The sequence below is a fragment of the Gossypium raimondii genome, chromosome 11, assembly GCF_025698545.1.
Source record: "Gossypium raimondii isolate GPD5lz chromosome 11, ASM2569854v1, whole genome shotgun sequence".
Lineage (NCBI taxonomy): Eukaryota > Viridiplantae > Streptophyta > Magnoliopsida > Malvales > Malvaceae > Gossypium > Gossypium raimondii.
The window spans coordinates 5520011-5544149 of record NC_068575.1 but is presented as its reverse complement, the minus strand read 5'-3'; the positions used below and the strand labels follow the sequence as shown (position 1 = coordinate 5544149).

The window sequence follows — 24139 nt, the reverse complement described above, 5'->3', positions numbered from 1 at the left end:
ATCTTTTGAATTGAGATAATTTCATCCCTCATTTTAGAAATCCAACTATAACAAATAATAAGATATTGGGTAAATGTTGAAATTGGGACTAAACATTTAAAGAGTTGTTCAGATTAATACATTAAAAATAGTCAATTAAACTATTTGAAAATGCTTAAATAAGGGTTTTCGTGCGCTTCGTTTAAATTTTAGCACAAAATTACATTAACGAACTTGATTTACAATATCTGAGAAGCCCTTTAAACACGTTTAAAAAAGTTTACCCTTTATTTAACTTTAATTTGATCATTTTAAAACCTTCGAGCTTTAATTTAATAATTGAATAGTTCAAGGATTACTCTATAAATTTTTAAAATCGAGTGACCAAAATATAAATTCAAAAATAGTTTAGTTAGGTTAGGTAGAATTTATCCTTCCATTAGAAAGCGTATATACACTATATTAATGATTTGTATCATATAAATTTAATTATTTTTAGTATCAGTGTATCAAATGATTTTTCAAAATTTAATACATTAATTATTTATGTTATATTTTAATATCCTATTGTTTGGTGTCTGTACGGTGATAAGTAGGAATATTTAAAATGGAAAAATAAAATTATTAAAAGAGCAAAGCTTCTTAAGGAACCTGAAAAGCCACAACACAAATAACAACTCCTGCTTTCGCCCCTCTGCCAGATTTGACTTTTTTTTTCCAGCGCGTGCGTGTATCACGTGACTGTTACGTGAACACGTGAGTCTCAAAAGACAAATCTTAACCGTACAAATTATTCGGGGGCTTTCAATGAAAATTACAAAATCTATATACTATTAGAATAATTAATAAACTATTTATTATGCTAATGAGCACTATTATCGAATTACTCAAATCATTAATTTTTAATTTGATCAGTTTAATTAAATATGTTATTAAAAATATTATTCAATCGATATGTAGGTTAATCGGTCTAATCTCTTATTCCAAAACCGATGCCTTCAGTGATTCTTAATTTGATCAGATAACTTAGTTCTAAAAATAGGGGTTGAGTTAAATATCGTATGTCCCTAACTATCCAAATTCAAGTTATATTATGTGTAATAGGTATAATGATAAGCTTAGCTCTTAATGTTTACAATTTTTATCAATTTGATCTGTGTTTTTTAGTTAAAATTGACCATTAATATTTTAAACAAAGTCGAATCATTTTTTAAAGGATATGTTACCTCATGTCAGCAAATAATTTAAAAATATTAAAAATAAAAATTCAAAAATAGCATGAAGTGCACATGAATGTTATGTTTAAAAATTTTATCGTTTTATTTAGTATAAGTAATTCGACTATTTTTGAAAAGTTAATAATTAAATTCGATTTTTTAAAAAGCTGAGAGCACCAATAAGTGGTTAGAACTTAGGAGTAAAAGTGAACTCTTTTTCCCAAGCATTTGAATTAAATTCAAATCAAGTGATTATTAGTAAGAGAATTTTACTTGAATATTATTTTGACCCAAATAAGACTGATCTCATACTCTAAAACGCGTGAAAATATTAAAAGATATAAAGGTAAAATTAAAATTCATATTTTTATTATTTATAACAACCAAATTATTAAATAAATCCATTTTTTTCAAAATTAAGGAAATAAATCATTTTTTTATTATTTATAACTAACAAAAACGGTCCATCTTCGTATTTTTAAAAAAATTGGCCTATTGACGTAATTTTGAAAGAAAAGGGCTTTATTTGATAATTTAATCATTTACAAGTAATGAGACAGGTTGAGGAGAGATGAAGGAAGAGGTGGCAATGGCGAGGTATTGTTCCCAAGAAGCAGTAATTGATGAAGACAAGTGGGGGACTGTGTGAATCACGTAGGTGACGTTGTCGCGTAGCGGAGGGCAACAACTAAACTAGGCGGAGTTCTCGAAAATGCCGAGGGAGGTGGACCGATGTGACCCCCAGACTCTCGGCTTTTTTCTCTTTTTAGATTTCACCGGTCCTACACCGTCTCCTCTTCATTGGCCTTTTGCCCTTTTTATATTATTTTTGTTATTTTATTCATTTTTGTTAACGTTCAATACTAATCAAAATAGGTTAAATTGTACTCTATGTCCCTGTATTTTTCTTATATTTAGAATTTAATCTTTTAATTTTTTGAATTAAAAAATATAAGTCCTGTTTTTAACACAGTTGAAAATTTGGTATTAAATTCTAGTTTATTTTGTTACAAGCAGAATTTCTTTTGGATGATTACAATATTGGGAAAGGGAGAAAGGGATGACAGGATTTTAACTCATGTCATCTATGTGTCAAGCATAAGCTCTATCTACTACTATTCTAAACTAGCTTTTGGCAATAAAATAATAATAATTGTGTTAACAATTTGATTTGAATTTTGAAACTTGAAAAGTTAAGGGATTGAACTCTTAAAAGTAAAAATAGAATAGCTAAATTTCAAATGTACGAAGAACAAAGAGACCTGGAGCATATTTTTCCATCAAAATATTATGCTATATAAAATGTTAAAATATGCCTATAATTCCTACACTTTTCGAAAAATAAAATTTAGTCTTTGTACTTGTATTTCTAGGCATTTAGTCCCTTTACTTTGGTCAAATTATTGATATTATTATTTTTGTTAAATTTAGATTAATTATAAATATTTTTAATTACATGACTACTAAATGAATAGTTTTTTATTTAAAAATAACACATCAACTCGTTGAATCAAAAAATTAACAATATAAAACAACAAACTTTATATAATATAAGATATTAACATATAAAAAATTTTAAATTAATATAGAATGTAGTGGTGGGTAGGTGAGGTTAGATTGTCCTACTTCATCTTTGTTTGTACCTACCCCTGCCAATCAACCTGTGAAGTTTCACCAAATGAAGGGTGGGTGCTTTCTTACAAAATCAATACAAACTTAACTATATAATAACAATAATAATAATAATAATAATAATAATAATAAATTGATCTCCTTATAATAAAAAATTATATAAATCTCTCTTCCGTTTTATAATTTGAGTATAGTCCTGCTTTAATCGAGATGATATTCAAATAAAATCCTTTAATAATGTTGACTTTAAATTTTAAATTTTGTTAAAATTAAAAATTAATTTATCGGTTTTGTTATAATTTGGTATTTGTATTTTATGAAAATTGAAAAGTAAGACCAGCTTAAAATATAAAATTTCCCATTTAGATCTATTTATAATTTATAAAATTTTAAATTAGTAATGGTAAAATTACACTTTATCCCTAAAATGATAAAAATCATTTAATCATTTAAAATTATAAAGATGTAAGCTACTAAAATAAAAATTATATTTTTATTATTGTGAAAATACAAAATTTAATTCGCCCCAAAAATTTTTTTCACTTCACATCTAATCTTGACACAGCTTGTAGTCTAATCCTATATAAGTTTTGTGTGGGCTTTAATGTTTTAATTGGATTTTTGAACAAAGTAAATTAAATATATATGAATATTGTAATTATCGGTCAATATAATTGTACTTATAAAAATGTTATCGGTCATTTTTGTTAATTTTATATATAAATTATTGAATTATTGATTCTCGAGTTAATGATTTTTCGACGATGTTTAATAATGTTATAAAAATAAATTAATTTACCAATTTTCGATAGATAAAATTCATCATTTACATATTTAATTTTATATGTTTTATTGTTTTAAATAATCAATTTTTAAAGTTTTAATATTTTATATATAATTACAAACTAAGATAATATTTATATTGTAAGTTAAATAAATCCAATTTTTCAAAAAGTATACTTGGATTGGTTCTTAGCTTCTCGTCCTTGAATTTTCTCAACACTTTTCACTACCTTTTTGGTCACGTGACTGCGCATCGTATATATGAGAAAGGCCCACCGCCGACGGGCTTTTCACGTGCTCTATAGCTTTCAGTTAAATTCCTAAATTACCTTTTCACTTTACTCTTTTTCGCAAAAGAGTCCCCCCCTAACATTGCATTTGCAGCGATTGAGAAGGGAAGAAATTTGAGAAAAATTGAAAATAGAATGAACTAATTTTAATTTGAATGTATTCGATTTATTTATGCGGAGTGGTGATTAATTTTTCTATCTTACTAAGAGTTCAAACCGAGTTATCCCATCTTCATCCCAATATTGTATAAAAAATTAATTTATAAAAGGATATAACTATTAAAATTGTTATAATAACCAATCTATTGTGAGCTCACTTCATGATTCGCCAACTTCACATGATGCTTCGCGAGCTAAGGATATCTATAAGACCAAGACCTTGTCGATCAAGACATTGCAAACCTTATAGCTCATGAGCCTTTGGTAAGGTAAGCTCATATTGTGTGCACCGCACTCATGGCAAAGACAAAATATCAGTCATTTGTATATCGTATTTATTCGTTATTTTGAAATGACAATCTATACCTAATAAGAATAAACGTCAATAGGTCAACTAAGCTTTAGGGAATACGAAACTAACAAGGGAATGATACATGACACCTCGTGAGGGATTGAGTTTGCTATTTATAAGACCCTCTAAGACCAAAGAATAGGGATCTTTCTCTCTGTCTTCTTTCATACCATCACTTACGGAATCCCTTCTTTCTCCCCTCAAATTCTGATCACCTACAACTCACTACCTATGGAATGAACCATCATGAATGTCACAATCTTAATCTAGTATCAACAAAAACTAAATTAAATATATATTTTTTATAAATGGTTATATAACAAGTTTTTATTTTGTTATACCCCGCCCTAGCATGACACACGAAATTGTTGGACAGCTCACAAATGACCCTTCGTTAGGAGTGGTTTGCATATAACCCTTCATAAAGAACCATTTGTATCAATCATTCGTATGAGGCGGTCTACAAGCAGCCCTTTATGAATCCCCTTTTAGTCAGCCTAGAGATAGTCCACTACACACCTTGTTGGGACCATTAAGGCGTAGCAACATCATACAAACCCAATGATGAGAATATTATAGTAAAACCACACAATACATTCTATGGCTATAATTGACCAGTAATGGCCTCATCATCTGGCCAGCACACACAACATTGTAAGATATTGTATTGTCAACTACATGACATTATAGGACAAGGGATAAGCCCCTTATATAAGCTTGAGTGCACAAGAGACTAATGATCGACTCCTACCTAAAAAACCCTACGCAACAATCCCAGCATTCTTCTTCTCACTTTTCTTATTTTAACTTTCCGGTTATCACAGACAAGCCAATACTTTTCTCCATTATTCTCATCTCTTTGTTGACCACTTATATCAAAAAAAAATTTAATTTAAAATATTTAAAATCTTTTAAAAAATTTAAAATTCATGAATTCAACCGTTTTAAAATTGGATTTAGATTAGTTAAATTATTTTTAGTATTTAATTTAATTCCAGTTCAGTTTCAAAACCGATTTATCAACCAAACCGAGCGCACTACTCTAACATTTTCGTCCACTAAATATCAGCCACGTGGAAAGAAAAACTCTTGACCCAACTCAATACTCTCACTGTTGGACACGTGTCTCCCTTTAGATGCCCCAGATGCCTTGATTAGTCCTTCCCCCTCCCAAAATTTGAAAGACTTTCTTTTCTTTTTTCTTTATTTTTTCACATTAAAAGAAAAAAAAAGCCCTCCCTCCTTTCTGCTTCTCTCTTTGCTTGTAATTTTGGTTTCTTAGAAGATTCAGTTGCAAAAAAATAGAAGATAAATTGCAGGTAAATTATATATTTTTTGGGGTTTTTTTCTTAAATTTTATGTTTCTGTGTTTGGGCTTAGTACTTTCTTGTTTGGTTGGTGGGAAAGTACCAAATAGAAAAAGAAAATATTTTTTCCCTCTTTTGGATTTTTCTCTTTTGTTTTGCTTTGGGTTTGGGTTTGTGATCTCTAATCTTAACTTAAGCTAAAAAAAATAAAAGAAAAAATTGAGAACTTCAGTAATTAGTAATATTCTGGAAATTCTCTGTGTGTGTGTGTGTGTTTTTCAGTTCTTAGTTATTATCAGGAAGCAAGCAGAGTAATTAGGCTTATTATTTGGCTAAAATGGGTCAGAATTTTACTTAAAATCATGTGTTATTTAGCATTAAAAAGAATTAAAGTAATGGGTTTTTCTTGTTTGTTTAATTTCTTTCCTTTTCTTTTTATAAATTAAATTTGCAATTGCTTGGTTTTAATTAGGTTACTTCATGCATGTCCATTGCATGGGTTATTTTAAGAGTTTGGATGGATAATTTGTTGTTAATTTAATTTAATTATCATTTATGCCTGCAAATTGGAATAAACTAGTGAATTTCAAGTAGTTGGTTACATGATTTATTTTAATTTTCAATTTTAATCATTTCTGAAAATGATTTTTTTTTACATTGAATTGAAAATTGTATCTTAATTACTGTTTTTGTTTGGTTTCTCAAATTGAAATTGCTTTTGAATTTGCCATTTTTGATATACTTGCATACGCTCAAGCATGAACCTTTGCATTATACAGAATCAGATGAGTATCATATGAGTAAATTCATTTTTTATAACTATCTACACACACACATATATAATCATAACTTTATACCTATACCCATGTCCGAATATGTGTCATAAATCTGAGTATTTTAGGATCTATTAACGTAAAGATTTATCTTTAGCCTTTGGGATGCTTACCTTTTGGTATCATTGAGAAGCAAAACTTCTTTGTCATGGTGGCGAAACTGGAAAAGAGATGCAATTATGGTGTTTTTCACCCGAGTTGTATGAAGAATACATATGTTAGCAATGTTACACCTATACGGTATCTGCTTGATGTATACTTTGTTATCTCGATTCGTGACAGCGTGGGGTATTTCAGGATAGAACAAAGGCAAAGGGATCTTTTGGGAAATTACCATGGACCGATCTGAGCAAACTGAACAACAGCAGCAGCAGCAACAGCCTGTGATGGGAGTTGTAGCCGGTACTGGACCAATGGGTTATTCTACTGGTCCTTATCAAGCTGCTCCTGTGGCTGCTTCCGGCACTCCAGCAACGGCGGTCCCTTCACCAACTCAGCCTCAGGCTACTTTCTCTGGTTCTCCGCACCAACTTGCCTACCAACAAGCTCAACAATTCCACCACCAACAGCAACAGCAACAACACCAACAGCTTCAAATGTTTTGGGCCAACCAAATGCAAGAAATTGAGCATGCATCGGACTTCAAGAACCACAGTCTCCCGCTCGCACGGATCAAAAAAATAATGAAAGCAGACGAAGATGTGCGAATGATATCGGCGGAAGCTCCTGTTATTTTTGCGAAAGCTTGTGAAATCTTTGTCTTGGAACTGACCTTACGTTCTTGGATCCATACAGAAGAGAACAAAAGGAGGACGCTACAAAAGAACGACATCGCAGCTGCCATTTCACGGACTGATGTCTTTGATTTCTTAGTTGATATTATCCCGAGGGACGAGTTAAAAGAGGAGGGACTCGGGGTCACCAAGGCCACCATTCCTTTTGTTGGTTCACCTACCGATATGCCATACTATTATGTCCCGCAACATCCAGTGGGGCATGCAGGGATGACAATGGGAAAGCCGGTTGATCAAGCTGCATTGTATCCCGGCCAACAGCCTCGACCGCCTGTGGCTTTCGTTCCATGGCCCCATGGTCAGCCACAGCCACCGCAGCCGCAGCAATCTGAACAGCAGCAAAGTGATTCTTGATTGAGAAGGGATGAGCCCCAAGACATGGTAATGTCTGACACTTCTAATGGTTGGAAATTGAATTTAGCACTGGTTTGTTTGTAGTTAGGTTGTCGTTGTAGGTTTATGGAGGAGCTGGACTCCGAGTTTAGGCTTTTTATGAATGATAGAAGATCTCGAAGTAGCTATGTTTATGTTTTTAACGGAGGAGCGATTAGTATTAAATAATAGATTCTACAACTAAAGCTGAATACATTTCTCTGTTAAATTTAAATATGTTTATTGTTCGTATTAAATATTAGTATCTAAATTCGAATTAAATAACATTACGGGTTAGATACTTGAATTTGTTGTAGAAGTAATACTGACTTAGATAATAGAAAATCAAAGGTTAATATCTTCATTTGCAAGCAAATTTAAAATGTATATCATACTCCTAATACAAAAGTTCTATACTTTTTGTAAATTTAAAATTTAATCCTTGTACTTTTATTTTTAATAATTCAGTCCCTCTACTTTTTTATCTTAAACCTCATCCCCATCCCAACTCCTTTTCATCTTAGGTCCAGTAGGCCCTTCTTCCCCTAAAACTTCCTTTGGCAAGCTTTTCATAAATTTCTCAAATCCAGGCAACAATTTCCCCACTTTCTTAATCTCATCACCCAAATCATAGCTCACCTTTGGCCCCCATTCCCTGCAATAATTCAACCATGGTGGTTCAACAACACTGTTCCCCAAATACTCCCCGGCAACTAACTCAAATCCTACCCCAGTATCCATTAAAATCTTGCTCTTAGCAGTATCGTTACGGATCCCAATTGTTCCTTTTCCTTGCAAAACCAGCCCCGGTTTCGAATACATAGCATGCCCGTGCAATGATGAATACGTGCACGGCTTGTTTCCGTCTTTGAATTCCAGCTCCGACACCGTCACCCATGAGCCTCCACTGTGAGCTGAGAAATACACACTTTGTAATTCGCCAGTGAAGTTGCTGATTCTCAAAGTTAGGTGTTCCCAATCGCCAACGTGTTCTCCGATCTTTCCTAACGGAATGTCAATGAATACCGCTTTGGCTTTGGCTCCGCCGTTGAAAGGGTAAAAAACCCATATCTGAATATCTGTATATGTTCCACCCAACATGGGTTTTACGTGTAAATAAACTTGAGTTTCCTTTAAATCTCCTTTTTTCACTTTCTCTTTTGATGGTTTGTCGATGGGGAGATCTAGCCAATAGTTTCCATCGTTTGAACCACCTTGGGGAAGGTTCGAACCGGTCGGTTCGATTGGGACTGGATTTGACTCGTCCCCTTTTGTGTATAGTAATCCGCCATTGATGAAAAACCAGTTGACTGATGATGGAAGATAGGTCTCCTTAGGATGGAAGTAAATCAATGGCGAATAAGCTTGAAACAATGTTTCAATTTGTTGTATGTTAGGCATTGAAGAAAGGTAATTAGATTTCTTGTTTCTCAAGCAAGCTAAAAGGGTACGTGAAAGGGATGGATTATTAGGGTTTTGGGCTATAAATGAGCCTACACAAACACCCATTTGTTGAGGTCCTCGATTCATCGGCATTATAGTGAAACAGTTAAGCTCATTTGCATTGCTTTCCTTCCCAAGTCCCCAAATCCATGTTTGATTCTCAATTTCGTCGGTGAAATCAGATCGAACACAACGAATTTTATCTATAGGTGGCTTGTGTTCAGTGTTGGTAACAACGTGACCTAATGCACGATATCCTCCAGGAGCAACTGGTAACCAAATGTACCCATTGGTGTCTTGCTTGATACCTAGGGATTCACTGGTCCAAATTAGGTTGTAATCAACTGGTCGTATTAGCAAATCCTGATTGTCGGTGTCATCTTTTGCAACAAGAACCGACCCTGAAAGCAACCGGTTGTTCGACTGCCCATAGCTAGCTAGCATGTGGAATCCATCCGGTATCAATGACGGTTCAAAAAAAGTAACACCGAGATCATCTGGTCCGCCTTGGTAGGTGACCCACACTTTTGTAAAAGTCGATATTTGACACACTTGTAGTCCACCAAGATCAATAATTCCCTTTGCAAACCCTTCACCTACATCAAATTTAAATAGCGATTACCATGCAATGCTACGGATATATAAAAATACGCAACTCGTGATTTAAATCTTCGGGTTAGTAACGTTGTTGTTAAAGATGAAAATTGAGAGGTACCTGGTGGCCATGTTGGTAATGGAGATGGAAGGTTGAAGACTGTTTCGATTGGCAAAGCTTTCTTTCTTTTGCGGTGAAGTTTTAGACAATTCCCCATACTTACCATGTTTAATATCAAAAGGTCACACACATATATATGTATATATAAAGGTATTTATATATACATATGATTGAGTATATTGATGATCTATGGGAAAATTTTAAAAACTACAGGAATATATGATAACACTTAGGGACGGGGCAGCCAATGCATGTGACGTGCAAGGAACCCTATTTGTCATTGACAAGCGTTTAGATGTTGTTCAACCTCTCTTCTACGCCAACTTCCTCACTTTTTGTTTGGGTAAATTACATTAGTAATCACCTCGCTATGGTTTTCTTTTTCTTTTTAAGTCACTCAACTATATTAGATTTTTGTATGTTTCTATTTCTACGTTAGCTAGCTGGTGATCAAAAGAATAAATTGAATAGTCAAATGACTATTTTGTAACAGTTGGATGGCAAAAAAGAAAAAAAAAACAAACCATAGATGGGTGACCTCTACTGTAATTTACCCTTTTTGTTTTTCGAGATAAATATCAAAACTATATATGAACTTCTTTTCAATGTCCAATTTGATCATAAACTTTGATTTGTTGCAATTATACATATAAAATTCGATTATGATTCAATAATATACACGAAATTTTGATTTTAGTTCAATTGTACACATTTATGCTACATTTGGTGAGTATTATTCATTCATCGTGTTTTAGTATATGAGTAGCAATAAACTAGTTTCAATTGGTAATTTTAGTTATTCACATGATTTGTTTTGGGAAAAGAGAATGATTTTTTTTTTACTTATTTTGAATAAGTCTAATTTCTTATAAGAGTTTTTCTCATCTTTCTAGTTTCAAGGTTAAGTTTATACCAATTATTCTTTATATTATGTCTAACTATATATTGTAATACATATGTAATAAATAAGTTTTTCCTTGTATTATTACACTAGAACCAAACGAGGCAATCAAGAAATAAATTCTTCAATTTATTTTATATTTGATAAATATAATAATTTGTCATGCAATATGTAAATGTAAAATGGTGCTAATTTGATAATTGTGTTAGTAATTTGTGAAAATTGAATCAAATTAGAAAGTTATATATAAAATTGCACAAAATCAAAATATATGTATAACATTGCACGTTTGACCAAAGTTCATGTGTAATTTTAAGATTTATCCATCTTTTTTCCTCTTTGAATTTAAATTTAGTTTGTAATGCGACTGACTAAACCACAAGTGAAGTGATAAAAGGGTTTAATGCAAGTTTTCAGTAAACACCAATCTACGATTAGGATGAGTTCAGTTTGGTTTGATCGGATTTTTTTAAAACCGTCCATTATAATTTGGTTCATTTGATAAAGATTCAATTTTTTTTCATAAATATTTTTAAAATAAGCAATAACTCATATATGGTATTTTTGAAAAAATATTTTTATATAGAATTTTAAGTTATTTTGTTATTTTAAATATAAAATATTTATTTTACATTATAAAAATAATTTAATTATAAATTCAATAATAAAAAGAATTTGGTTCAATTTGATTAAAATCGATCTTTTAACTTGTATTTCATTAACCATCTAAACACCCTAATTTAAGCCTATTTTGGTTTCTCCATTTTTTTGTTCAACCCTAATTTAGGATTGAATTCCTAAATAACCCTCCTTATAATTTTGTTCTTTTCATTGCAGTTTTATTAATTAACTATTTATTTTGTTTTCATGAATAATGTTTGACATAAATAAAAAAATAACAAACTATTCTAAAAGTTATTCTTGTTCACAATTGTGATTACCGCAAAAGTGCTTTTTGGTGGAATTAAAATAAAAATGTTTACGATAGTAAAAATATAATTTTATTATTTTAATAATTTATGTCTTTATAATTTTTAAAGGTTTAAATTAATTTATTATTATTATTATCTGGTCTAAATACAAATTTATCATTACTAATTTAAAATTTTATAAATTATAAAAGTCTTAAATTAAATTTTACCATTTTAAGAGGAGTCATGACCCTAGATCTCTTAACGGCTCCGCCACCCGCTACATATAACAATTATTAAGTACATAATTACAATAAACTTAATTAACAAAATGGAAAATGGGTGTTTAAATTCTTGATTTTGATTGCTTTGGTAGATTTTGCTTGTATTTGAAAGTTTAGCTCAAATATTATACCAAAATATATTTTCCTTTTTCTTGTTTAACCCAAATAGAAATGCAAAACTCACAAAATTAAATTAGGACAAATTTTTAGAATAGTCACTTTTGTTTTCTTCATGTTACATTTTAGTCACTTATATTTGATATGTTATGTTTTAGTCACTTACATTATCGCTTTGAAACATTTTAGTCACTAGGTCGTTAATTTTCGTTAACGGTGTAACAGTAAACTAATGTGGCACGTTAAATCATCATTTCAAACAAAAATTTTAGATTAGTTTATACAATTGGTCACAATATATATATATTTCTTTTTGAGTAATTTATTTTTATTTTATTTTCTTTTAACTTTCCTTTATCTTCTGCTTCTCCTTTGTTTTCCTCCTTCTCTATTTCTTTTAACGTTGTTTTTCTATGTTTTTCATTTGTTAAAACTAGTCCCTATACTTTTATTTTTTTGAACAATTTAATTTTTTTTTGCGTGAGGCGAGCTTGTGGACTAGTTTTAACAAATGGAAAACATAGAAAATCTACATTAAAATTAATGGAGAAGGGAGGAAAACATGGAGAAGCAGAAGAAAATGGAAAATAAAATAAAGTTAAAAGAACATAAAAGAAAAAAAAAATTGCTCAAAATGAAAAAATATATGGACCAATCGTAGAATTTAACCTAATTTTTTTTGTTTGAAATGATGATTTAACGTGCCACGTCAGTTTACCATTACACTGTTAATAATAACCAACGGCTCAGTGACAAAAATGCTACAACACGATAACGTAAGTGACTAAATCGTAACGTTTTAAATATAAGTGACTAAAATATAACCCGAGGCAAATAAAAGTAACTATTCTAATAGCTTACCCCTAAAATTAATTTTCTTGATTTATAAGCAAAATGTTAGCGAAAGGGACAATTACCAAACAACAACTAATGAAAAATTTATTACGTTGCTTTTTTATATAGCAACATTTATAGGATATTTCAACATCATATTTGAAACCCATGCATTCACGTTCATGGATAGCATTTGGCCAAAATTTTCCTTTTCTCAGAATTGAATCGTACTGTTTTTGAAAATCATGGACATCTTTATTCAATACTTCGCAAGTGATAGTCAATGTGAGCAAGAAGGTCGCCGATGAGAACTATGGGGGAGTGGATCGATGGTGGATTCTGAAATTGAATCGGACTGTTTTTGAACTATTGAAGAACATTTTCCTTTTATTTATGGGTTAAAGAAAGAGCTATAAGTAATTCTAGGCATTGTGTCAAAAATAACATATATGATCAGAAAAAGTATATATTAATCTTCAACTTAAATGAGTTTATCCTCTCAAATCCATATCACAGTTCAGTAAATAATGTTTGATATAAAAAAATGGAATATCGTTTAAAAGAATGTTTTGATTATAAAATTTAGAAGTAGATGATCTAAAATTAATGGAAACAATGGGTATATATAACAATTATTATGTACATAATTACAATAAACATTGGGAAATACGTGTTTAATTTGTTTACAATAAACTTTCCATTTATAGATGATGTGAGTTACATTAGAGCAAGTTTATTTACTACAGAACTCAAAAATATCTTAAATTTCTTGTTTTAGAAGCAAAATATTAGTGAAAGGTACATCCAAAGTTCTACTAAGTGACACATATAACAACATATATGGGATAATGCAACATCAATAATTGATACTCATTTTCCCTTTATAGGTGCATGGCTCAAATTAGGAGGAAGGTGACTGAATGCTTGTGGGGTTAATTTATTTCATAAAGAATTTTTTTTTTAAGAGGTGTGGTTGAATTATAAATTTTGGAGGGGTTAAAATATGAGTTTATTTGTATATTAATTTAAAATTGTATTATTTTTAAAAGGGATTAAATTAAAATTTATTGTTTTTGAGGGGTCAAAATTGAATGTATGAAATTTGAAGGGTTTAAAGCGTAATCTTAATAATTGAATTAACATTTTATAATTTCTGAAGGTGTTAAACTAAAATTTATCAATTTTGGGTGCCAAAGTCCTCGTCTGCCTCTTAACATCGTCCCTATTACTCTCTAGAATTTTTACTAGATAGATGATTAGGGGTGGAAAATTCTTATTAAGCACCTGACTATTTGAAAATTTTCATGGACACCCTAAAACTTTAACACATTTTCTGTGTTGTAGATAATCAATCCTTCAAGACTTTTAATTAATCTCCATAATTTGGCAACACAATTTTTTATTAATATTGAAAATTAAAATTATGGCTTTTGTGCTTGATTAAGACTTTTATGCAAGATTAATTTTTTTAATTTTTTTAATGGTTTTGGCATATTAATTTGATATGGGGTTTATAAATTCTAATATCTTGATTGGGTAATAATTGTTAGATGTTAATTAACATAAATGTTTAAAGAAATTATGATTGATTGTCTTTGTAATCTTAAATTTCTTAAATATTAATTAGAAATTTAACATTTCTGTTCAAAATTGTTGTTATTAGTTTTTTTTTGTGCGTGTTATATATTGTATTCTTGTGACACCAAAATTAGTTTAATGGAAGAAATATTTTAGTTATTTTTAAAAAAATTGTAAAAGTGTTTCAATTTTTAGACAACATTAAAAACTAAATTACAAAATAGTCATTCCTTCTTCGTAAAAGTACCATGGGGGCCTTTGTATTAAGAGTTTGATTATATTTTGCTCCCTCTACTAAAAAATGGGTAAATTAACCCCTGTACATTAGATTAAAGTGCAATTTAGTTAATTTTGTTAAAAATAATTTCATTTATTTGTACAGTTTAAAACTGGCTTTTTTGGCAAAATAACTAGACAATGACATATGGTGTGCCACATGTAGGTCATGTTGCCATGCACACATCAGTTTTAAAAGTAGAAATGGATAAAAAAATTTTAACAGAATAACCACTTTACTCTTTGATCTAACATATAGAACTAATTTACCTATCTACAATGCCTCTATGCTAATTTTACCTTCCTTTTCTTATCATCCCAAAGTTGTCATCCTACAAAATGCTTTGCCTGACACCAATTTGCTTCAACATGGTACTTCTATATTAGTATTTATATGATACTTGGATAAAAAATTTATTATTGGAAATTTAAGCTAGACTAGCTGGACCTGAATTAAGAAAAAAAAAACTGAAATAAAATGACTAATTAAGACATGAAATAAAATTTTAAATAATTATACTTACCACTGAATTTTTTGTGAATTTTGAAATCTTTGGAGAAAAAAATGCAAAATAATTGTTTATCAATTCACAGTAATCCATCAATCATCTAAAGTAACATGCAAAGGATATGAAATTATATTTACCAGAGAATAAGGTTATTATGATATTCACTATTATCGACCCATAATTTGATTGGGTCCGGGTCGGATTATATACAATTTACATTTCAAGTTCGCGCATGAGGCCGCATAATGTTGGGTTCGCATGCCATCACATAAGCGAACCCCCGTCGTATAAACACGTGTTAGACCTAAAGTAGGTTACGTGTAGACATACATGAAACTTATCTATGACATTACATCTATGAACAATAACTGGATCATATAAATACACACAAAAACACTCAACAAGAGTAGTTTTTATTCAAATGAAATATATAATATTATCTGATATAATGCTTTATTTTTATTTTTATTTTCCATTTTTCACTCTCATACAAACCTATCAACTATTCTCATTACTGCAGTTGAAAGTTCCTCGTAAACTCCCATGTCAAACGTGACACTACTCGGAAAGTTAAATCGTAAAGCCTTCACTTTCATCTTACAAACAAATTCTTCTTCGAGCGCTTGTTTCACCAGAAGATTCGTTTGATCATATTCTTTCCCCTTCAATCGGCTCGTCGCAGCGATCAAATTGGTTTTTGTGTAGTAAAACCCTTTCTCGCAACCTCGGAGAGCCACTTTCAAGTTCTTGTCGCGAGCGCCCGAAGCAAGAGTCGTCATGTTGTTTATCAAGGTCGTGGCTTTGTTGCTAAGACAAGTTATGATGATGGCGGCAATGCCAACTTTATTGGCTGATTGACTTCGAGGATCAGATTTTACGCATTTTATGCAGGTTTCGGGGACTTCAGCATTGTGACATTGGGCTTCAATCAGGGCATCATCGGCGAAAACGAGGTTTCGATGGCCGACATTGTTGAAGGAGATGAAAAGGAGGAGAAAAAGAGTAAGATAGTAAGGAGGCAAAGGAATTCCCATGGATGATTTTGTTAAGTTGATATGGAGCTCTTTGTGGTAGTGTTGATTATTTATATACTAATAACATACGCTTAAGAATTCATTTAATAGGATTTAACTATAATGACTTATTTGTCCTTTTATTTTTATAAAAATATATTTTAACTTTCTATTTGTTTTTCTTCTCTTTTAATATTTAATTTTTTTTTTGTTTTGAAAGGTAAATTTTTAATTCATTCAATAAATGAAAAAAATAGCAAACACTCACCATAGATGATGAATGATAAGCTCCATCAACATCAATAGTACATTATGACATGTTGATAATTGGCTTTATCACAACTCAAGCAAGAGATATCTAAAGTGATTGCGGGTACTTAATACGACAATAAAATCAACCTTGGATGGTCCAAAGCGGCGAGCAAAAATCGACAAAATTGGTGTTTGTTAACTTTACTGACGTGGCAGTCCACGTGTACACCACGTCAGCAATTAATTGATTTTTTAAAAATTAAAAATATTTTAAACAATAGTTTTTTAGTTTTATTTTTTTGATAATTTAATAATTTTTAAATAAATTTGTAATATTATTTGATTTTTTAAAATTTTTAAAAACTAATTAATTGCTAATGTGACAGACCACGTGCATGTCACATCAGTAAAATTAATTTTCCATCCATTTTTGAGTAAGTGACAAATAATATAAGTTTAAAAGATAAAAAAACAAAAATTAAATGAAATGCTAAAATAACTTTTTTATGTAAAGTTGACGGACCAAATAAGTTATTATACCTATAATTTGTTAGTTTAAGTGGTTAGTGTATCTTAATAATTAGTGGTATTTTATATGGGCAGATCCAATATATATGAATGAAAAATAACTATATAAATAATAAATAAATGGATTTTTTTGTTTAAATTGTTTTCTTATAGATTTTGTATCAAATATAAAAACATACCCATCATAATATTTTTAAATTTTTAATATAATTTTTTAATAATTTCTTAATCGAGTTGGTATTCAATTGACTTGTGGCACCGACTCAGTCAAACATTTTAAGTTAGTAAATATATAGTTACATTTGTTAGGAAAATTACTTTAATGTCTCTTTGCATTTATAATAAATTATATTATTTGAGGGTACTTTAATTTTTTAAATAATAAAAAATGCACATAATAAGATTTGAACCTATACCAATTAAGTTTGCGAATCTCCAATTTACCACACAACTAAAATTTTAATTTATTTATTTTATATATTTTAATTTTATTATGCACAATTTATTACTTACATCAATTGTGTATATATATATATTAATAATATGTATTCTAAATACATGATTTCCCCTACATATGTATGTGATAGGACTTTTAGTGTTTATTTACTCACTCCTTTAACCACCAAATAATCTTCATTTTCTTTATTTTTTATCTTTCACTTTTTATTATTTAAATTTTATAAAATTAAATAACATAATTATCCTTAAATATACAACTATTTGGTTTACAAAAATATTATATTTCTTAAATCGGTATTTAAAAAAAGTAAATATTAAATAAATAAGTCACCTTGACCAAGGGCGAAACTAGGGGCTAGTAGAGGCTCCGGCCCCATGGAAAATTTTACATTTAGACATTTAAAATTTTTTAAAATTTTAAATTAGTAAAGATAGAATTACACTTTGGTCCCCCTAAAAATATATAAAATAAATTAACTTAATCCTTTAAAAATTATAAAGATATAGGCTATTAAAATAGTGAAATTATATTTTTGTCATCGTAAAAATTACAATTTAATTTTGACCCCTTAAAATTTTCTGATTTCGGTCCTAACCTTGACTATTTTTAATTTTGTAAAGTTCAAAAGCGGTTTCCTTAATATATCAAATAATAATTAAAAAATATTTTTGTTTAAATATTAAAAACTTTGCTTGAAATTGTAAATGCATGTAAAAAATATATTAATGTTTTTATTTAAATAATGTTAAATATTAAAAAAAGTTTGCTTGACCTTATATCAACATAGAATCCAAAAATATAATTAAAAAAAAGAGATAAAATAAATTATATATAAGATTATTCAACAAATATAATGTTATTATTATTTTATTTCATTTTTCACACTCACAAAAACCTATCAATTATTCTCATTGCTGCTTCCGAAAGTTCCTCATAAAGCGTCATATCATTCAAGACAGTAGTAAGAAGCGTATATTGCAAATCCCCCACATTTTTCTTACAATCAAACTCTTTCTGGAGCGCATGATTCACTAAATAATTGGTTTGATCATAATCTTTGCTCTTCAACCGATCCATTGCAGTAGTCAAATTGGTTTTTGCGTCGGAAAGCTCTTTCTAGCAGTCTTGGAGAACCAATTTTAGGTCTTTATCGTGAACGCTCGAAGCTAGAACCGTCATGTTGCTTTCCAAGGTCACACCTTTGTTGCTTATACAAGTTATGACAATGGCAGCAATGCCTACTTTATCAGCTGAATGACTTCGAGGATCGGATTTTACGCATTGTATGCAGACTTCGGGGACTTCCGCATTATGGCATTAGGTTTTAATCAAGGTGTCGTCGGCAGAAACAAGATTCTGATGACCCATGTAGTTGAAGGAAATCAAAAGAAGAAGAAAAAGAGGCAAAATAATTTCCATGGAGATGATTCTTGTTAAGTTCAATGAGAACTCTTTTTGGTATTGTTAATTATTTATATATTTATAATATGCTTAAGAATTCATTTATTAGGATTTATTAGGTTCAAATGCTTAGTGCTAAGTCCTTAAAAAAATTAAATGTTAAGTTTTTAATATATTAAATAATATTTACAAATTTTAAAAAATAATATTGATTAAAAAATCATAATCCAATAATGGGTTATGTATAATAAATAAAATAATATTATTAAATATTACCATAATTTGGAACAATTATTTTTATTTTGTCAAATAAAGGAAATATATATTTTTAAAATGTGTAAAAATAAGTGGGGTTGCACTAAGGAGTGGTGGTTGGAATTGGCATATAAGGTGATTGGTCTAAATTTGCAGTTACACTTCCAAATTCACACTCTTCTCATGTTTTGAGAGGAAAATTAAACAACAAAATCTCAACAGGATTTCATGCATTAGATGTAATCATTATTGCAATTAATTTCATTTTGTTTGCATTCACTTTCATGTAAAGGTTTTTATTAGTCGGGTTTAAATATGATATTAATATATTTTATATTTATTTAAATTCGTTTCGATCCGATTTAAACTTAAAATTTTATAAAACCTACTCATATTTATAAATAATTAACTTAAAATCATTTTAGGTTTGCTAATATTATTTTTAAAAGATATATTTATATTTATTTTAATTTATTATTTAATGTTTTTTATTTATTATAGTTTTCTATATATAGTTATTGTTATCTTTTTTAATGTTTAAATTAGAAAAATGTAAAGTAATTATATTTCATGAATTTAATCCTTTTACTTTTCAGATTTAATTATTTATACTGTTATTTTTATTAAATTCAAATTAATGACAATAATTTTTTAATTATATTTCTATTAAATAAATTATTATTTATTTTAAAACCTCTAATTAATAAAAAATAATATTAACAGTTAAATCTAAAATTTAAAATTTTAACCAGTATAAAATTATGGAGTTACACTCCCAAATTCACATGTTTTTTCATGTATTGAGAGAAATATAAGATGTAAAATCTCAATAGGATTCAATAATTATGGCAATTAATTGCCTTTTGTGCACTAATTTTAATGTTCTTTAATTATATTTAAATACATTATACTAATGAAATTTTGGCATAGTTAATAAAAATAAAGATTTTTTCAGAATTTAATCCTTTTAAGAAATTGGAAATTAATTATAATTTTATAAGATATTAAAATATAATTTTATCGTTTATTAATATATATAATTTTATTATAATTAAAATGATTATTATTTTTATTTTAGAGTCAAAATACAATTTTATCATTTATTAATTTATATTTTATAATTTATAATTTATGAATGGACTAAATTACCAATTTTTCATTTTGGAGGGAGAAGCAAGCCCTCTAATTATCTCTTTAAATTCACCCTTTATGAGTATCCAAATTTGAGACTCATCATTCGTTGTTACCATGTGTAATTGTTTGAATTTCTGCTATTTATACTTTGTTTGTATTGAACTTAAAACTTAAAAAAATATGTCGAGATCGAAGTAATTAGTATCGGACTGGTGGGCATGCGGTTTTTATCTTGATATTGGTACGTACCAGTATCTATATGTTTTGTTGCACCTCGTCAATGTTTTTAAATAATTTTCACATATATATATTTTAAAAAAGTTAAAAATATTTTTAAGGAATATATTAAGTAAGTTAAAAATTTTCTAAAATAATAATTTTTGGACCTAAATAAATTAAATAATAATTCAAGTTTATTATAATAAAGTATCCTCTTTGTTCTTTTTTTTTTTGAAAAGGTTTTCAATTATATATGGTTCCAAATTTATGTGTTCTAACATGACATTAGTGACACTATAATAAGATTTTAATTTGACATGTTCAAAATCTTCAATTTACAACTCAACTTAATTTTAATTTATTTTATATATTTTGATTTTATTATGCACAATTTATTACATTCATCAATTGTATATATATTAATATGTATTCTAAATACATGATTTCCACGTATATATGCATGTGATAGAATTTTTAGTGTTTATTTAATCACTTCTTTAACCACCAAATAATCTTCATTTTTCTTTATTTTTTATTTTTCACTTTTTATTATTTAACTTTTTATAAAAATAAATAACATAATTATCCTTAAATATACAACTATTTGGTTTATAAAATATTGTTTGATACACTAAGTTATCTAATTTTCATTTCTTAAATTAATATTAAAAAAAGTAAATATTAAATAAATAAGTCACCTGGACCAAAGATGAAATTATGGGCTGGTAGGGGCTCCGACCCCCCTAAAATGAAAATTTTTCCATTTAGACATTAATTTTTTTAAAAATTTGTAAATGTAAAGTTGTACTCTGACCTCCCTAAACATATAAAAAAATTGGTTTAATCATTTAAAAATGATAAAGATATAAACTATTAAAATAGTAAAATTACATTTTTGCCATTTTAAAAATTACAATTTAATTTTGACCCTAGAAAATTTCTGGTTTCGCCCCTAACCTTGACTATTTTTTTATTTTGTAAAGTTTAGAAGTAGTTTCGTTAATATATCAAATAATAATTAAAAATATTTTTGTTTAAATAATCATTAAATATTAAAAATTTTGCTTGAAATTGTAAATGCATGTAAAATATATATTAATTTTTATTTAAATAATCGTTAAAGATTTAAAGAAAAGTTTGCTTGACCTTATATCAACATAGACTCCAAAAAATATAATTAAAAAAGAAGAAGAGATAAAACAAATTATATATAAGTTTATTCAACAAATATAATTTTTTTTATTTTATTTCATTTTTTACACCCACAAAAACCTATCAATTATTCTCATTGCTGCTTCCGAAAGTTCTTCATAAAGCGTCATGTCATTCAAGATAGTAGTAGGAAGCGTATACTGTAAATCCCCCACATTGTTCTTACAATAAAACTCTTCCTGGAGCGCATGATTCACTAAATAATTGGTTTGATTGTAATCTTTGTTCTTCAACCGGTCCATCGCAGTAGTCAAATTGGTTTTCGCGTCGGAAAACTCTTTTTGGCAGTCTTGGAGAACCAATTTCAACTTCTTGTCGTGAACGCTTGAAGCTAGAACCGTCATGTTGCTTTCCAAGGTCACGGCTTTGTTGCTTATACAAGTTATGACAATGGTAGCAATGCCTACTTTATCGGCTGATTGGCTATGGGGATCAGATTTTACGCATTGTATGCAGGCTTTGGGGACTTTCGCATTATGACATTGGGTTTTAATCAATGTATCGTCGGCAGAAACAAGATTCCGATGACCCATGTAGTTGAAGGAAATCGAAAGAAAAAGAAAAAGAGGCAAATTAATATCCATGGATAATTTTTGTTAAGTTCAATTGGAGCTCTTTTTGGTATTGTTAATTATTTATATATTTATAATATGCTTAAGTTCATTTATTAGGATTTATTAGGTTCAATTTGCAGTTACACTTCCAAATTCACACTCTTTTCATGTTTTGAGTGGGAAATTAAACAACAAAATCTCAACAGGATTTCATGCATTAGATGTAATCATTATTGCAATTAATTTCACATTGTCTGCATTCGCTTTTGATGTAGAGGTTTTTATTGTTATCATATTAATATATTTTATATTTGTTCAATTTTGATCTGATCTGAAAAGGTCTATTCTATCTTAACTAGTGGTCGAGGGTTCGATTATCGCCCTGAATATGGACCTGTTTTAAAACTTGTGGCTAGCATCTACCCCTTAACGGGCCCACAGAATGTGGAAGATTATTTACTGGACTCACTCCGTTAGATATATTGAGAAATCAAAATTTCTTTTTGTCAAAATCTACCCATATTTATAAATGGCTAACCCAAACTCATTTTAAGTTTGCTAATATTATTATTTTTAAATATATTTATATTTATTTTAATTTAATATTTGATGTTTTTTTTTATAGTTTTATATATAATCATCTTAATTGTGTTATAAATTATATAATATAAAAAAGTACAAATTAGAAAAACGGGTCTAATTTTTTTGCTCAAGCAGTCAAGCCTATTTTTCGAGTCTAATGTTTTTACTCGAACCCTCCCAAATTTCTAGTCGGCCTTTGAGCATGGGCTGATAACCTAATCCATGAATAAGTCTATTTTCATGGTCTTTGATTATATTTTTAAGGGCATAATAACTTGTTTGACCCTCCAACTTTACAATAAGTCATGTTAGCCCTCTATTTAATTTTTTTGTCTCTTTTAGCACTTAAATTTGTGTTATTTATCAAATCAATCCAAAATAGATAGAAAAGTTAACGTTTGCTAATGTATATGCCATATCATAAATTAATTAATTAATTTTAAAATAAAATAAAATCATTTTAAAAATTAAAAATATTAAAATTGTTAAAAAGTATAACAAATGTAAAATACTTGTATTTTCAAAATTTAATTCTTTTACTTTTCAGATTTAAAATTTTGAGTCCAATTATTAATATTATTAATTTTTATTTGTTAAATTCAAATTAATGACAACATCACTTTTAATTACATGACTATTAAATGAATTTTTTTCAAAATCTTCAATTAACAATTAAATCTAAATTTTAAAATTTCAATCGGGATAAAATTGCCACGTATTGTCTAAAATTGTAGTTACACTCAAAATTCACACCTTTTTCATGTTTTGAGAGAAATATAAGATGTGAAATCTCAATAGTATTGTAATAATTATGGCAATTAATTGCCTTTTGTCTGCATTCATTTTCATGTGCTTTGATTATATTTAAATACACTATACTAATGAAGTTTTGGCATAATTAATAAAAAATAAAGTTATTTTTATTTTTATTTTGAGTATCTTTAATTTTTCAAGTGATTAGAATTGAATTATAAATTTATAAGAAGTTAAAATATAATTTTATTATTTATTAATATATAATTTCATCATAATTAAAATGATTTTTTTTATTTTGGGTCAAAGTATAATTTTATCATTTATTAATTTATAATTTATTATTTATCAATGGACTAAATTGTCAATTTTTCATTTTAGAGGGAGTGGCAAGCCCTCTAACTACCTCTTTAAATTCACTCCTTATGAATTTCCAGGTTTGAGACTTACCATTCGTTGCTGTTATGTGTAACTGTTTGAATGTACTATT

General features: G+C 28.6%; 4 protein-coding genes across 5 annotated transcripts; 1 reads left to right on the top strand and 3 right to left on the bottom strand.

The window, feature by feature from the left end:
* The first annotated feature begins 5584 nt into the window (after positions 1-5584).
* On the top strand, positions 5585-7975 carry LOC105761396 (nuclear transcription factor Y subunit C-2). 2 transcript variants are annotated; one of them, XM_012579196.2, is made up of 2 exons: positions 5585-5731; positions 6850-7975. In XM_012579196.2, exon 2 carries the CDS (start codon positions 6888-6890, stop codon positions 7698-7700), a length of 813 nt encoding a protein of 270 aa, XP_012434650.1. In that variant the 5' UTR covers positions 5585-5731; positions 6850-6887; the 3' UTR covers positions 7701-7975. The 2 variants fall into 2 exon arrangements, with proteins under 2 accessions (XP_012434650.1, XP_012434649.1); XM_012579195.2 differs by having other exon boundaries at positions 5598-5731; positions 6835-7975.
* A 78-nt stretch (positions 7976-8053) lies between these two features.
* On the bottom strand, positions 8054-10027 carry LOC105761393 (hypothetical protein At1g04090-like). Its single transcript, XM_052624338.1, has 2 exons — positions 9877-10027; positions 8054-9757 (listed from the first exon to the last, which is right to left on the bottom strand). Exons 1-2 carry the CDS (start codon positions 9980-9982, stop codon positions 8205-8207), a joined length of 1659 nt encoding a protein of 552 aa, XP_052480298.1. The 5' UTR covers positions 9983-10027; the 3' UTR covers positions 8054-8204.
* Positions 10028-15668: 5641 nt separating this feature from the next.
* Positions 15669-16347, bottom strand: LOC105761391 (uncharacterized). Its single transcript, XM_012579192.2, has one exon. It carries the CDS (start codon positions 16318-16320, stop codon positions 15772-15774), a length of 549 nt encoding a protein of 182 aa, XP_012434646.1. The 5' UTR covers positions 16321-16347; the 3' UTR covers positions 15669-15771.
* A 5396-nt stretch (positions 16348-21743) lies between these two features.
* LOC105801352 (pectinesterase inhibitor) lies at positions 21744-22356 on the bottom strand. Its single transcript, XM_012632666.2, has one exon. The coding sequence runs from the start codon at positions 22342-22344 to the stop codon at positions 21805-21807; it is 540 nt and encodes a 179-aa protein (XP_012488120.2). The 5' UTR covers positions 22345-22356; the 3' UTR covers positions 21744-21804.
* Positions 22357-24139: the final 1783 nt, after the last annotated feature.